Source organism: Carcharodon carcharias, chromosome 14 (genome assembly GCF_017639515.1).
Source record: "Carcharodon carcharias isolate sCarCar2 chromosome 14, sCarCar2.pri, whole genome shotgun sequence".
NCBI lineage: Eukaryota > Metazoa > Chordata > Chondrichthyes > Lamniformes > Lamnidae > Carcharodon > Carcharodon carcharias.
Genome location: NC_054480.1, coordinates 114955725 through 114972513, shown reverse-complemented (window position 1 = coordinate 114972513; position 16789 = coordinate 114955725). Strand labels below are relative to the sequence as shown.

At 42.2% G+C, this 16789-nt stretch overlaps 1 protein-coding gene across 1 annotated transcript in view; it reads right to left on the bottom strand.

Annotated features, from left to right (window-relative positions):
• LOC121287582 (phospholipid-transporting ATPase ABCA1-like) overlaps positions 1 to 16789 on the bottom strand; it is a 186328-nt gene that overhangs the window by 28185 nt on the left and 141354 nt on the right. Inside the window, 9 exon segments of the mRNA XM_041205510.1 lie at positions 207 to 384; positions 6103 to 6272; positions 8117 to 8191; positions 9367 to 9472; positions 10104 to 10136; positions 10278 to 10372; positions 11711 to 11894; positions 13916 to 14020; positions 16182 to 16306. Coding sequence (XP_041061444.1) covers positions 207 to 384; positions 6103 to 6272; positions 8117 to 8191; positions 9367 to 9472; positions 10104 to 10136; positions 10278 to 10372; positions 11711 to 11894; positions 13916 to 14020; positions 16182 to 16306 — 1071 coding nt within the window.

Below are 16789 nucleotides of genomic sequence, written 5' to 3'. Positions count from 1 at the left end.
CCACACATTTCTAAAAGATTAGTAACATTATCTCCTTTCTTGAATAGCTGTGTTTAGGCTGCTCCCCAATCCCACATCACGTTGTCCCATAACCACCTTCAAAAATCTATGTATAATATATCCTTTTTCAGACTCTACCCAATTAGTTCAGGTTCTTTCCACAGCTCATGTACACTTTATTCTATCATTAACTGAATCATACTTACCATATCCCATGCAAAGTTAGCGAGCCAATAAATGCCAGGTTTCACACCACTAACAAACTGAAGGTGCTTGGCTTTGCTGACACGTTCTTCAATGAGGAAGAGAACAAAGCTTGCCGGCACAAAGGACATGGCAAAGATGACACAAATGGAGACGAGCAAATCAACAGAGGTGCCTATCCTAAAAGAAGGGGGAGAGGCTCTGCATCATAAACTAGGCATGGTCACACAAACAACAATTTTAGACATCACTTTCTTCCTCAATGCATGTTTGAATACTGAAAGCCACATGCCAACCAAAGAGGCACAAACATGATAATTGGGTAAAGCAAACACATTTGTGAATGCCATGAAGCTCTTAATGTTATTGTAAATTATTTTTCTAAATTAGAAGTTTAATCTGTGTGTGGAGGGTGGGGGGTGTTTTAATTGGATTAAACTTAGCTAGTCTGGGTGTTTTAATGTATAGTAGTTTTGAGATGTAAACAGCAAGGTAGAGTACATTTGCATTTTGTTGAATAGAGCATTCAAGGGTGGGAGTGAAATCTTGCACCTAGCTAGGAGCCACCAAGCATACTAATAAAATTTGTAATATGAAATGAGTTCAAAGGGCCTGGTGATACAATGAAAATTTACATTCAAAGGGAAGTGCTGGCTATAACAGAAAGCAGTTGTGTGTGTGTAGAGACAGAGGCATGTAACATCAAAGCAGCTGTAAGCCTACATCTGTCTGCAAAAGAACCAAATTGAAAGGAACCTCATTTTAAATTAGTAAGATGAAAATGCTTTGCCTGGTGTCTGCTTAAAGTCTATGGGTTGTTGTTGTCTTAGTGGAGATTAGTTTGGGAATTTATTAGAAAGTTATGATAGTAGTAATTTGTAGACATGTGTATATGTTTAATCTGTTGTAAATTAATAAATGTGTCATTTAATTTGATATAAAAACCTTTCCAGAACTGGTGGTCTTATTCCTGAATTCAGAGTTGCATCTCAAACATATCACTTGAAAATGTAGGTTATGACAGTTGTTTAAAGTTTCCTTCTGGGATTTTAAATGTCGGCCTTTACCAACTGCTGTGCCATAACAGTGAACTCTCAGTAATGAAGGGTGCTTCACAGGAACAATCAAAAAATGGACACTGAGCCAATATATTACATGTGGCAACCAAAAGTGTAGTCAGTAAGATGGGTTTTTAATGTGGCCTTTAAAGGCAAGAGAAGGCAAAGCAGAGAGTTTAGGAATGGAATTCTAGACCATGGGCAACGCCATGAATTGGGGGGCAAAGAGAGTGGGAGGTGATGCATACTGCTGCAGAGAATGGGGCGGAGGGCGAGAAGTTGTAGGACTGGAGAAGGTTACAGAATAGATAAGGGTTGAGCCATGAAGGCTAGGATGATAATTTGAAATTTGAGGTGCTGGGAAACTGAGAGCTAATGTGTGTGAAGATACAGGTAATGGATGAGGGGTATTTGTGTGAGATACGATATGGGCAACAGAGTTTTGGATATACATATGTGTACATGATGTTGCTAAGGTTCAGTAAGAAGAAAGAGAAGTAATGGCACAGGGGCAGGAAGAGGAGCTTTTGCTGGACAATCTGTAGGGGTTTGACAGGGCAGACACAGAGGTTGTTTCCACTGAGGATACAGCCGCGGATAAGGGATCAGTAATTTAGGACAGAAATCAGGGCCAGAATTTTGAGGTTGTCGGGCAGGCGCGGTGGGTGGGCCCAGGAGCGGCCGGGAAATGGCCCGCCGCTTGCAATTGGCCCCCAACTGCGATTTCACGCTGGCTCGCCAATTAAATGCCAGCCAGCATGAAAGGTGCACTGAAAAGGCTCAGCACTGCTGGGGTGAGGGCAGAAGGAGGGCGCAGGCTGAAGTCAGCGTGGGTGCAGGGGAGCTTGCAATGAAAGTTCCCTGAAGGCAGAGAGTTGCCTTAGGGAGCTGAAGAATTTAAAATCACCAAATAAAGATTTTAAGAAAAAAAAATGTCCGCACATCAGATTTACTCACCTAAACATATAGATTGTAAAAATTCTGTCCAAACGTTTTTAAAAAAATTAATATTAGAAAGCACATCCTGCTCTTGGATCAAGTTTCCTCAAAAATCGAAGGCTCCCTGGCCCACCCACCAATCGGAACGTTGGATGGGCAACAAAAAATCCAGGTTAATTAAGAAGCCTTAATAGGCCCCTTAATTGTAAGTAGGCGTGCTGCTAACTCTTGTGCTCGCCCGCCAACCGAAATGTTGTGTGGTGATGTTAGGATACTCATCTGATGTCATCGCATGCAATTTTGTGCCCAGTTGGGTTGGGTGCGCGCCTGCCTGCAGCACGTAAAACTCTACCCCAGAAGAAAGTGCCTCACTCAAAAGGTGTGAATCTTAGAAATTCTCTGTGCCAGAGGGCTTTAGATGCTCTATTGTTGAGTATATTCAAGGCTGAGATAGATTTTTGATCTCTCAGGGAATCAAGCAATATAGGGTGCGGAGAGGAAAGTGGATTTGAGGCAGAAGATCAGCCATGATTGTACTGGCTGACTGACAGATTTGCAAGATAGCCTGGAAGATGAGCTCAGAGTGTTTTTAGGACAATTTCTTAGAACAGTACATTCTAGAGCCAATCAGAGTACAGGCCATTCTAGACTTGTAATGTGCAATAAGACAGTAATAATTAATGACTTCATAGTAAAGGAGCCCATAGGTAGCATTGATCTTAATACATTTGAATTATGCATTCAGTTTGAGGGAGAGAAGAGTTGGTCTAAGACTAGTGCTTTAAATGTAAATAAAGGCAATTACAAGGTTATGAAGACAGGGCTGGCTAAAGTGAACTTGGAAATTAGGCCAAGGAGGAGGTCAGTAGAGGTGCAGTGGCAGACAGTTAAGGACAACTCAGCAAAGATACATTCCAGTGAGAAAGGGGGACTCCAGGAAAAGTAGGCACCATCCATGCCTAGCCAAGGAAGTTAAAGATAGCTCTGAAGAAGTCATACGGACTCAAAACGTTAACTCTGCTTTTTATCTCTCCACATATGCTGTTAAATTTGCTGAGTTTTCCCAGCATTTTCTGCTTTTGTTTAAGTTAAAGATAGTATCAAATTGAAATAAAAAGCATACATTATACAAAGATTAGTGAAGGTAGAAGATTGGACAGAATTTAAAAACCAGCAAAAAAATGGAGGCAGAAATTAGAGTATGAGAAAAAGCTAGCTAGAAATATAAAAAACAGATTGTAAGAGTTTCAACAGGTATTTAAAAAGGAAGAGTAACTAAAGTGAGTATTGGTCCTCTTGAGAGAATCTGGGTAATTAATAATTGGAAATAGCAGGGGTATTAAACAGATATTTTATCTCTGTACTGTAGAAGACTCGAATAACATCCCAGAAATACTTATAAATCAGGAGGTAAAAGGGAGGGAGCAACTTAAAAAAAATTACAAATCACCAGGGAAAGGGTACTGAGAAACTATAAGAATTAAAGGCTGACAAGTCCCTCTGATCTGATGGGCTGCATCATAGGATCTTAAAGGAAGTGGCTGTGGAGAAAGAAGATACATTGGTTGTAATTTTCCAAAACTCCCTAGATTCTGGAAAGGTCCCAGTGGATTGGAAAATCATTATTCTAAACATCTCTATTCAAGGATGGAGACGGAAAGCAGGAAACTACAGTTTAATTAGCTTAACATCTGTCATAGGGAAAATGCTAGAATCTATTATTAAGGAAATTATAGCAGGGCACTTAGAAAATCTTAATACAATCAGGCAGAATAAGCATTGTTTTGTGAAAGGGAAATAGTGTTTGACTAATTTATTAGAGTTCTTTGAATGTGGATGACCTGAGGGTGTCCTTGGATTTCAAAAAGGCATTTGATAAGGTGCCACATCAAAGGTTACTATGCAAGATAAGAGCTCATGATGTAGGAGTAACATACCAGCTAATCAATTCTCTATCCACGCTATCAGGAAGCAGCAAGTAGGAATAAATGGGTCTTTTTTGGGTTGGCAAGCTGTAACTAGTGGAATGTTAGAGGGATCAGTGCTGGGGCCTCAATCTGCATCAATGATTTAGGTGAAAGGACTGAAGGTATGTTGTAAAATTTGCTGATGACAGATGGGTAGGAAAGCAAGTTGCAAAGATGACAGAAGGAGTTTGCAGAGGGATGTAGATAGGTTAAGTGAGCAGGCAAAAATTTGGCAGGTGGAGTTTAATGTCAGAAAAATGTGAACTTGTCTACTTTGGCAGGAAGAATAAAAAAGCAGGACATTATTTAAGTGGAGGAGTTTGCAGAAGTCTGAGGTACAGAGCGACCTGGGTGTGCTGGTACATGAATCACAAAAAGTTGGTATACAGGTACAGTAAGTGAATAGGAAGGCAAATGGGATTTGTTGTTTATTGCAAGGGGAATAGAATATAAAAGTAGAGAAGCTTTGCTACAGTTGTACAGGGTGTTGGCGAGACCATATTTTGAGTACAGTGTACAGTTTTGGTCTCCTTATTTAAGAATATAATTGCATTATGAACAGTTCAGGGAAGGTTCACTTGACTCATTCCTGGGATGAAGGGGTTATTTTATGAGGAAAAGTTATGCCTGTATCCAATGGAGTTTAGAAGAATGAGAGGTAATCTTATTGAAACACAAGATCCCGAGGGGACTTGACAGGGTGGATGCTGAAAAGATGTTCCCCCTTATACGAGGGGCTAGAACTTGGGGACACAGTTTAAAAATAAGGGAGACCTCATTTAAGTCGGAGGTGAGAAAAATTGTTTTCTCTGAGTCATTAGTCTGTGGAATTGTCTTCCCAGAGAGCAGTGGAGGCAGGCTCACTGAATAGTTCTAAGGCTGAATTAGATAGGTTCTTGACTGACAAGTGAGTCAAAGGATATGGGGGGGGGGTTAGACAGGAAAGTGAAGGTGAGGCCACAATCAGATCAGCCATGATCTTATTGAATGGTGGAACAGGCTTGAGGGGCCAAATGGCCTCCTCCTGCTCCCAATTCATATGTTTGTATGTCCTGAATGACAAAACTGGTTGTATGGTCTACTCCTATTTATGTTCTTACATTTGTTGGATTGCTCAGAGTGGAACAAAGCGAGTGCAGTTCCACTGAGATAGACATACTGAGGGGCTTAGTTGGAAGAAACAGGTTTGGGCCATCATGTCAACAGGTGCAAAGAGATCAAGGATAGACAGGAGGGATGATACACTTTAAACTGGGGTCAACAGGCAAGGAGGTGGGTCTCATGGATGCGATAAGCTCGAAGCAGGCATGGTGGGTGGAGGCAGTGGTGGAAGAGATGAGGGAGAAGATGCAGAAAAATGCAGCATCAGGGGTAGGGGAGAAGGAAACCTGGGGGAAGTTGTCACATTATTTTGATATCAGAACAGCAGAGACAGTTGAATGGATGGTCTCAACTCTGGCGACAAAGAAATATATGAGCTCCTCATATTTGTTACTCGAGCTGAGGGTGGCAGGGAACAGGAGAGAGCGGTTTAAGATCTCTGGTAGTAGAGAAAAGAAGCCTGGAGTAGTGGGCATCTAATTTAATAAGAAACAGTTACAGGCAAGGTACAGTATAGGACAATAGAAAGAGCTTTATTCCATACAATAAACAGCAACTATTCATCCATTAGCCTTATCAGCAAACTATTTGCTTGCACGGTCGAGTCCGATGCAGTTTTTGCCTCACATTCACACTCAGAACCCCTGGACAGGGATCACGAGGAGGAACCCTGGCTGACCTTTCCCCACTGCCTAGCCAGGGGTACTGAGGCCAACTACACCCCAGCTGCTGCACTGACAGATCAAAGGTGGGATCCCTGATCTGTCTGACTCAATGCCAATGAGAATCATCTAATTTGTAAGTGTATTTATGAGGTTCTACCAGCTACTTACAGTGCGACCTCAGAGAACTGTTCTTTAGTCAGGTTGAGTGGGTGGTTGAAGACTGTAATCCCAAAAGTTCTGGGATCTTTTTCTGATGGAAGATTGGCTCTCAGCACTGCATTGCTCATAATGTTCACAAAACTCACCATGGAATGCCAGCCTTTATTGTTGAACCAGACCTGCAAAAAAAGTAAAACTTCTTTCCATCACATCAGGAATATGCTCGAGCCTCCTATTTAATAACTTGTTGCATCTAAATGTTATGCAGTTGGACAACAGGCAAACATACATGTAATTGCAGTGAAGCTAATAACATATAGATAATATCCTACTGGATGATATCAAATAATCAATTGTCTTCAACCTATGCCTAATTTTCCACCCTCTCCTGCAGGTGCCAACTAATTTTGCGTCAGTCCTTCAGCAGCTTTCCCCAGTGGTCATTTGTCATCAATGACCTGGCTATTCAGTTGTGGAGGAATCAGAACGAGCCTGGTCCTGTCCTTGGCTCATGTGCAGAAACACGCAATTTCCAGTAAGGGCCACTCAGTGTAAGCAATCAAACTGAGCAGAATCACAGAAATCTTTAGCACTCTGAAATAACTGAACACCGCCACTGTTCAGTTCATTCTGTGACCATGGACCAGGGATGGGAAAATAATATATGGACAGGAGCAATAATGAATATTGTGGTGTCCAGAAGGAATAGTAACTACCCTGGACAGCATGGAGAAGTTGCTCGTAGAGTAGTATAAATAGCAATAACCGGGGGAGTGAGATAAAGCCTGATAGATTGCAGCTTGCAACAGCTAGAGACCAGAGCACCATGCGGTGATGACTCATGGATGGGCAGACAGGATGCACCAGTGAGCGCATCCGAGTGAGCAACCTCACACTCGCGCAGGCACAAACCCATACCTGGCATCAGCTGACTGGCACACACCAATGAAGTCAGCAGCAGAAGCCACACATACACCTACAGAGAAAATCTGAGCCCAATGCATATGCACAACTGTTCCTGGCGTCAGGAGTTAGTGTAATCTAACTGAAATGGCTTAGCGCAGTAATGGAGCCAACCCATTCTTGCCCCGTTTAGGATTTCAGCTGGTGTCAGCCAATGTTGCCAGCATAGTAATCCAGAGGCCCAAGCTAATGCTTTTGGTGGCACGAGTTCAAAACCCTCCAAGGTGGCTGGAATTTAAATTCAATTAATAAATCTGAAATTGAAAACTAGTCTCAGTAATGGTAACTAAGGAACTATCATTGATTGTCATAAGAACACAGCTTGTTCACTAATGCCCTTTAGGGAAGGAAATCTGTCATCCTTACATGGTCTGCCCGATATGTGACTCCAGATCCACAGCAATGTGGTTGACTCTTAACTTAACTGTTCTCAAGGGATGGGCAACAAACATTGCCACTGATGCTCACATGCCATGAACGAATGTTAGAAAAAACATAAAACTGGCTAAAACGCCAAAAATTAAAATGAAAAATGAGCAGATCTCCTATGGTATTGCACACAGCAAGTCAACTAATGCATAGTTTACAGGATGTTGTACATCACAATACACAGTGTATTAATTCCAAGCTAAAGTACAATTATGTTGAATTTACAGCACAGGGACAGGCCTTTTGGTCCATCAGAACCATGTTAGTGTTCATACTCAACATGAGCCAAGTCCTGCCTTATTTTGTCTAATTCTACGGCATATCCTTCTGTTCCTCTCTTGTACTTATATAGCTCACCCTTAAATGCATCTTTGCTATTCACTTCTACTCCATATAGTTTAATCTGGCCTCATCTTTTAAGGCCACATAGTTTAACTGAGTTAGATTGCTGCAGAGGGAAGCTTGTAGGTTGGCGGATGCTTGTAAATTATTAACTCCAGATCAAAAGAAAACAGCAGCAAATAACTATTTTTTTTAAAAAAAACTTTTGACACCTTGAAGTGTAATGGAGTCAAAAGCTAAAAACAGAAAGACAATCAGGAAGAGATCATAAGAAATCCTTCAGACATACTTTTACATTGTTTTTTGTGCTCAGTCCCTCGATAAAGTTTGCAATGTTTCCCAGCAGTCGGTCCATGGAACTACCCTGATGGCAACAGAAACTGAATGTCAATAATTCAAAGTGAGAGGCAAATACTCTAACTACAAATAAGGTAACAGACAAGTTAATTAGTAAGCATTTCCAGGGCGGTTACATTTCATGTTTCACCACCCACCAATTTCACCAACTAGCCTGCAGTTCTACTAAGCATCTGATGATGGCGCTCCAGCCTCAGCCATCAGTTGACAGGAGCAGTTGAGGCAGATGCTCAGACCTGGGATTTATGGAATGTGTCGTTTAGAATATATCTATCACAATGTATTCATATAAAATATATTCATTACATATTTATAGATTACAACATATTATTCACAGAGGAAAGGTTATATTTAAAATTACTTGCACAAGGAGTGGACCCCACTAAGTACAATTAATTATACAACACAAGACTGACCAGACCACCTTTAGCCAAGGCGTGGGGGTTTCAAAATGTATTTATGTTGAAGAACCGATTTAGGTTTAAACTGAAAACTACATAAATACACCATAGTAACAACATATATAAAAAGCAAACAACTATCTATCTCAGAATTGATGAAAATTTATGCTAGGATGAGCTGACAAACACCCATGTTCCCAACCCCTTAAGTAACAAACTAAGGCAGCAGATTTATGAATCACTCTGGAGCCCCCCTGCCATTAAAGCTGTCTGTCTGCTGAATGTAAAAATCCAACATAAAATGACTTTAGACCATCCCAATTAGTTGGTTCTTAACACTACTAAACTGATCCAAAATCCAAATGCAAATCCCATTTAGGGGCACAAAACATTCCTGGTAAGAGAAAAATGAAAAAATGTTACAGTTGACTCCTCAAAGGCTTGGGTTGAGCAGAAGCTTTACTCTACATCTAACCTGTGCTGTGCATTCCCAAGCAGTGTTTGAGCAGGTAGTGCGGATGTTGTTTCTAACCAGTGATGTACCTGACCTGTGAGTGCATGATGCTAACACTTGCATGAACTAACAAAGCATTCCATTGCCCAGTGCCAACAGCCCTCGTGTTAATTTTTCACAAAACAAAGACCACCCTATATAGCAGATCTGAACAGCTCCTGAGGCTCAGGGGCTGGACTGTATGTTAACTGTTGTTACTCAACATCTAACAGACATGCGGCAGAAAACACAACTTAAAGAATGCAAAGATTTAGGCCAGTTCCATACCTTTGTGACATTCATTCGTGACCTGATCTCAATAATGGAGTTATTAACTTCATTCAGGGAAGGTAAAACCTGGGAACTTTGCGCTCCCAATGAGAATCCTCCATACCTATAACAGATCATCACAATGAAGGGTCTGATTTTCTTCATTTTGTTCCCCTCTTATTGGATCCCCTTGAAGCCCGGACATGACATGAAAACATTACAATTTTACAGTGTGCAGCTTCATCATTACTTTGATAAGAAAACACTATGCAAATGTTGGAAATCAAACAAACAAAAAGAAAAGCAGAAACTTCCAGAAATATACAGCAGGGTTGTCAGCATCTGAAGAAAAGAAAAGATGAGCTGGTCTTCCTCAATTCCTTAAACATTAGCCCGATCTTTCTCTCTTTCAAATGCTGACAGGGTTGCTGTGTTATTTGTGTTTTTTAATTATAAATTTTATGTTTATATACACACATTCTTCAAGGTAAAATAGTTAAAAGCCTTCAAACTCTCTAAAACCCTTCCCCATAGAGTAAGAAAAGAAAAATAATTTTATGAAAGTTAGCCAAGATTGTACTTAGATCAAAGAGCACTAGTGATAGATAGTCTGGATCTGACATCAGTGAATGTCCACAGGGAGAGACAGATTATTTTTATTTGGGGCAGTTAAAGTAAAAAATATTCCTAAATATTTGCACAACCCAAATATGAATGTAAACCTGGCTATCATTAACCTTGTTGCAATAACTTACCTGAACTCATTAACCCACTTCTTGGTTTTCAGACTGTAAACATGAATAAGAGGTTTAAATTAAATGCAGAATACAGCGCTAAAAAGGATGGTTTTAAAAGCATACTTAAGTCATTCAGTGCAAAGTTAATGACAAATAAATTTGGTTTGCACTCAAGCCGGTGCTACTTTGTACCTTTTACTAATGATCTGAGGGTAGGTCTTCACAAGGTAGTCCGAGATATTCCTGCCAGTTAGGTTCTGAAGAATGTCTCCTGTGTTCCGTCGCAACTGTTCCAAAATATAAATCCGACTTTTGTCAGTACAATGCAGTAATATACTATCCCCAATTATATCCATTGCAGTCATGCACAAAGCAACCATCACAACTGGCCCATTACAATGTATTTACACCTTCTTGCCAGTGGAGAGGGGGGTTTAGATTGGGATGGGGTAGCAGGTGGGAGAAATTAAACATCTTAAATATATATCAAAAGGATTTCATAGTTGCGCCCAACAAGTCAGAGAGTTGAAAGATTAAAAATTTAATTCAGCAAGCCCACACTGCTAATTAAAACGAAGGCTGAGGGGCACAGGGTGGAACAAAAACATTGGCTCCAGAATCACAGTAGTAAGGCGCAATGGTTCACAGCTATAAATTACTGAAATATAAAGCTTTTAAAATAGCTGCCTGAAGCCAGGGAGCCTTAAAATTAAGATATTAATAAAGAGTAATACTGAGCCCATCAAATACTGAAGGTAAGGTTCCTGCTGCCAACTGGGTCCACGAATGCAAAAACAACCATTTTCAGAACAAATATGCAAATCTGATCTGGAAAGAGCTGCCAGAGTCGTGGGAACAGATTCAACAGTCACTTTGAAAACTTTTAAAAGCTGGAACCTGAAGAGCAGGCAGCAGCACAGCCTGAAGACAATTAAAAGCAGGTCCTTAAAAAATACTCTCCTTAAAAACAAAAAGGGAAAAATGAGTTAACATTTGGACTTTTTAAAACATCAAAAAATTTTAAATATACAAACTTATGTGACAGCAGCAAAAACAAAACCCAAGATGAAGGCCAAGCCAGCACACAAACGTGCAGGAATTGTGACAAGTTCATTGGTGCTTCCCAAGAAAAATGTGGGTTTAAGAATCGATACAGGGTGAAGTTAATCGAAAAAGAGAGACAAATGCATGTCAACAGGAAGTGAAGCCTGCAGACAGGAGTTGTGTGCAGACATAAGATTTTTGATAAATTACAGGTACATAGTTACAGACACTTCAGAATTACAACCACACTCCAATTATGTGGGTGCACAGATCTGAGCATGTGCAGTAACATCAAAACAAAAGCAGTAAGATTACCTCAGGCCAGATTATGTTTACAATTCTACTAGAAATGCTTAATGTCACTACACATGACACTGTTAATCACACCCTCTGGTGTCCATTCTGAATTCCTGATGAATTAGCAAGAAATCTCACAACCTAGAGATCTGAGTAACATACAAGTGAGCCCTAGCTTTACCGATGCTTTTTCTGTATGTTTAAAAATTACCACCACCACAGACACAGCACGCAGAGTAAAACACCAACAACTACACCCATAGAGTCTAGCCTATCAAACTCACCTCAGAGGGCGGGAGCCCTCCTGCTCCTTCTCCACATTCAGGGAGCATCCTCTGGATATCATCCGAGCTGCACTCACACGCAGGGGATGGATTTTGCGTTGTCCAATTACCACTGCGAAAGATGTCCATGAATGATTCTGAAACTGGGGGAGTTATCCATTCAGCTTCACCTGCTAGGCATTCTCTGTGGTGGTGGAGATCGGGAGGGGGGTGGGGGGGGGGGGGGGGGGGGGGGGGGGGGGGGGGAGGAGAGGGAGAAACAGGGCAAGAAAATGATGGGAAGAAATACAAATTAAAGGAAATTCTTAGAAGTTCATCGAATATAAACAAACAATTCAAGATTGATTACAAATTAAGGGGAAGGAACTTCTGGGGAGAGAACATTCTAGCACAGCAGTGTCCTCCTGCAAATTCCATTCCCGAGCCACTGACTCCCTGCAACTCTCTGGCAACTGTATTGAGGCTAAACCAGAATGTTCACAACCGTCATGTCCGTGACCCTGAGATAAGCTTCCGACCACACATCTGCACTATTACAAAGACCACCTACTTGCACTCCTGTCGCCTGCTCTGACTCAGTTCATCTGCTATGGAAACCTTCATCCATGCCTTTGTTATCTCTAGAGTTGATGATTGCAATGCTTTCCTGGCTGGTTTTCTATTTTCTACCCTCCATGAGCTTCAGCTCATCCAAAATGCTGCTGTCTGTATCCTAACTCACATCAAGCCTTTTTCACCTATCATCCCTGCGCTTGTTGACATGCACTAGTTCCTGGTTTAGCAATGCCTCGATTTTAAAATCTTCATCCTAGGGCAGAATGTTCCCTGCGGCAGGTTTGCAAACTTTTGGTGGTGGGGGGGGGGGGGAAGGTGGCATTGACACTTGTAAAATTTCCTGAGTGCCCTTTTCTCACTGCCTCTGTCCTGTCTGAAAATTTATATGGGACATGAGAGGTTGGGGGATGGCCCTCCCACCCTCAGGCCAACTGTGGCCCATAAGTGACCAAGGGCCACTTCCTACACAACCTCAAACTTGAGGCTGGCAGTAGTTGTTCAGGGGGTGAGCCAAAATGGTCACTCTGCTTGGGCCTCAGGTAGAAGCGGGGGGGTGGGGGGTTGGGAGTGGGGGTGGACCTTCCTGAAGGGTCCCCTTTCCATATCCCCCTCCCCTATCTTATAACCTCCACCACACTTACAAGCCTCCAAGATATCCACACTCCTGCAATTTTTGCCTCTTGTGCATCTCAGATCTTAATTGTCCCAACATTGATGGTTTTGCATTTAGCTGCCAACATCTTAAGTTTTGAAATTCCCTTCCTAAACCTCTCTGCTTCTCTTCCCTCTAAAATGCCCCCTAAAACCTACCTTTGACTAAGTTTTTGGCCATCTACCCCAATATCTCCTTGTGCCTTGCTGTCAAATTTTGTTCATGAGGCACCTTGGTATGTTTTACAACATTAATGATGCCAAATGAATCCAAGTTGATGTTCCTGATTTTGCCTTTGTGGGTAGTTTGATGCGTACCCTGAATGATGACTGTCAGGGTTTACATCCTTATTCCTGTTCACTTACAGGAAACGCGGGTTGCCGATACTATTGGACCTTTGGTGTTCTGACTCAGTTTTTATTAGTGCTGTACATACATCCTATTTGCAAAGCTCCAGAACCTTGCAGTGTAGCAACTACAGATCAGTATACAGGAATTCTAAATGGAAATGAATGAAGTGGCCCAGGCTTTATAGGCTGTAGTTTGGATTCACTGTTCAAGGGAAGAAATTACTATTCTTGTGTGGGTGCTTACCATATGCAATGGAGGTGTTACTCTGTTTATGGGGAGTTTGAAGTGAGTCCGACACATAATCTCGGCACAGCCTCCAGAATCAGTACATTATTAAAAGACTGTGGGCCGTCAAATCTGGTGTCTCTTTAATTCAGTTCTCTGATTGCTTGTCTGTTTTTGCGAGCTTCACACAGAATGCATGGAGTAACTTATTGAATTTGTAATGTGGAGTGGGCCTAAGATTTGTTAATGTGTTAATTAAAGTAGTATTGGGGGGCAGATTAGAGGGAGCTAAATATTATGATATCAACAACAGGAATTTCTATTACTTGAGTGAAAAGCAACAGCTGCAGGGTGGGGGGAGGAAGAAAGACTAGATGCAAGCATTGTACAAAGACTGAGGAACAAAGTAACCTCAGACTGACACTCACTCAGTCGCTCCATCTGCCATACACTTGGTGCCAAATCCAGGATCGTCGAGGAGTGCACTGATCAGCTCACAAGTACTAGGATCCTCTGGAAAATCATCACTGAAGGGCCAAAAAGATAAATTGGGTCAACAATATCAACATTGAGCTCAACAGGTTTGAGCTCAACAGATTTGTTCACAATCAGAAATATAAACTGTGCAAATCATTGGAAAGACATAGCTGGACCAGATACTACAAGCAAATCTCCTGCCTGTTCTAACAACAACAGGTAGGCAGAGACACCAATTGATTCAAGATGTCACAGTAGTCATCTTCTACTTACTTGAGAATCACAAGGTGTGTGGGTTACTTCCCTCCCTGGGATGATACAGAGTCACACAACTCAGGTTCCATCGCCAGTCTGTGGCGAGCTGATAGACCACAGCCAGGAAGGTGGCTAAGGCATAGATTGTGGTCTCATCATCCTTGGCAGTGTGGGTGGGGAGGTGGGGAAGAAGAGGAGGCGGAAAATGTTTCTGCTCCTGCTGGAAAGCGCATGTGCGATTGGGCTCGATTGTGATACCTCCCATATTCAAATCTGAACACTGCACACCACAATTACAGATAAGACCATTCAGCTGATCTTAGCTCATCCATCTAGAAAAAGACTCACCACCTCCCCTAGCATCTAACAGATTCTTGGGGCTGAATTTTTAAAATGGTGCAGAGGCAGGACCAGAGGCAGACAGGCTCTCAATTTCCTGGCATAGCATGCCATGCCTGCTTGCCGGCATGTTCTTGCCTCAGGGCCATTTTAGAATATGCCAATTTGGGGCAATATAGGGGATTGAGGAGAGGGGAATGGCTAAGCACCGCAATCAGGCATCATTAAGGTTACTCTGCCGATACTAACTGGAACTTTCAGGCCCCGAGGACGAAACTCAGCCAATGAAAGGAGGCAACCTCCTGGCCACAGAAAGGAGGCCAGCACTCCATTTACCATTTTTAACCTCCCCCATACCCGTGAATACAAGATATCCAGAGGCCCCCCCTGTGGAGTGGTTTTCAATCCGCAGCAGAGGTCTGGCAACAGGTCTCCATCTCCAGTCTCTCTCCTACATAAATTGGCAGCTTCCACATCTAACGGCCTCGCTGCCACTCTTGGTGCTCGAGGGCCTCTGGTTGGCCCTCCACCATCAGAATCACACCTACCATCCTTAATGAGACAACGAGCACATTCGCTGGCCACTAATTAGCCAGGTTATCAAAAATTGTGTCAGGCATCAGGCACTGATGTGACGCAGGATTGAGACCCAGAAACGCACGCCACATCAGAGTCTTGGCCCCAGCACTAAAATCATCCCTTTGGGTTTGCATTGGACACTATTCTATTCTAACTTCCACTCAATGTGTTGATCACACAGCATGAAGAGTGACTGAAACATGCTGACATTCACCGTCTTGGTTCACACCCATTGCATAGCCACTTCAGTGAGGGATGGAAGTGGGGTACCAGAGAAGCCACACCCCAATGAGAGCTGCTGTCTTTTAAAGGGGGGGAAACTGAACAAAAACACATTTGCATTGACCTTTTACCTAATACTACTGATTTTTGTTTAATGTTTTTGACCCTGCCATAAATATTTAGTGGATATAGACTCAGGCATTACGTGCAGACTGACATCATCAAACGTTCCATGGTTTCCAGTAGGCAAGATGGAAAAATGGATGAATATTGTGGAGTTTTCTTTGATTAATTTTGGACATTTACACAAACTTTCCCTCAGGAGATTAAATGCGTGGGTAGTGGCCATGATAGGGCAGAAAGGACATGTGTTACAAAAGGATCGCATTTGATGGGCCAAATACTATCTTCTGGCAGCTTTGTCTAGTTGGGAGAACTCTTGCCTGTTAGTCAGAAGGTTTGAGCCCCATTCCAGGTCCTGAGTGCCAAATGTAGGCTACTATTCAAAGCAGCTCTCCTGGTGTCCTGGCCAACACTCCTCCCTCAATCATCACTGCCAAAAAGAGATTTGACTGGTCACTCCTCTCACTGTGGTTTACAGAATCTGGCAGTTTAGAAAATGACTGTTGCATATACCTACATAATGACAGTGACTCATGTACTTGAAAATGGTGATGCACTTTAGAACACTTGAGACATGTGATAAGGCATTGTACGAACCAAAGTCTTTCTTAGGGCTCTGACCAGGGCTTCCTGCTACTTAATAGTACAACATCACTGCTCATTTTGGACACTTGGGAGATATAAATCAAGTACCTGATGAAAGTGTACTGTTCACCATACATCCAGGGATTCAATTCTAATGGTGGATATTTCCCAAATGGAGGCACAATCATACTGAAGAACAGAGCAACAAACACAAACAATGCAGGCAGCACAATCTGGAAAAGATACAACAGGAAACATCCATTGGTTCATTTAAGCCAGTGCCAATAACTATTTATCAAACATGACCTATGAGCTCCCCAGCACTAATGCGCTCTATTTTATGTAAACCAGTGATACACAAAGACTTAATTAAACAAGGACCCCACCATCTAAGATGGGTTTACTTGGAGGCTGCAATTTAAAATTGCAGTTAACAGCATTCAAGTGGGAGACCAACTAGAAAATCTCCATTTTAACTGCCCTCCTTGCTTATTTTCTGTCAGGTTGGAGTTGGTGAGGTGGCCAGGGGCAAGAAGAAAGGGTTAAAGCCCCCTCAGTGTCAGCATACAACACCCCCAGGCAGGTTGATTACAAATTAGATGTTGAGTACAGGTCCCTCTGCACTATCACTCAGAAATGCATCCCATGCTTCACCAGTATGACGGTTCCATTACTCACTCGGGCCACTTTGAGCAAGATCACCGAGTAGAGTTGAG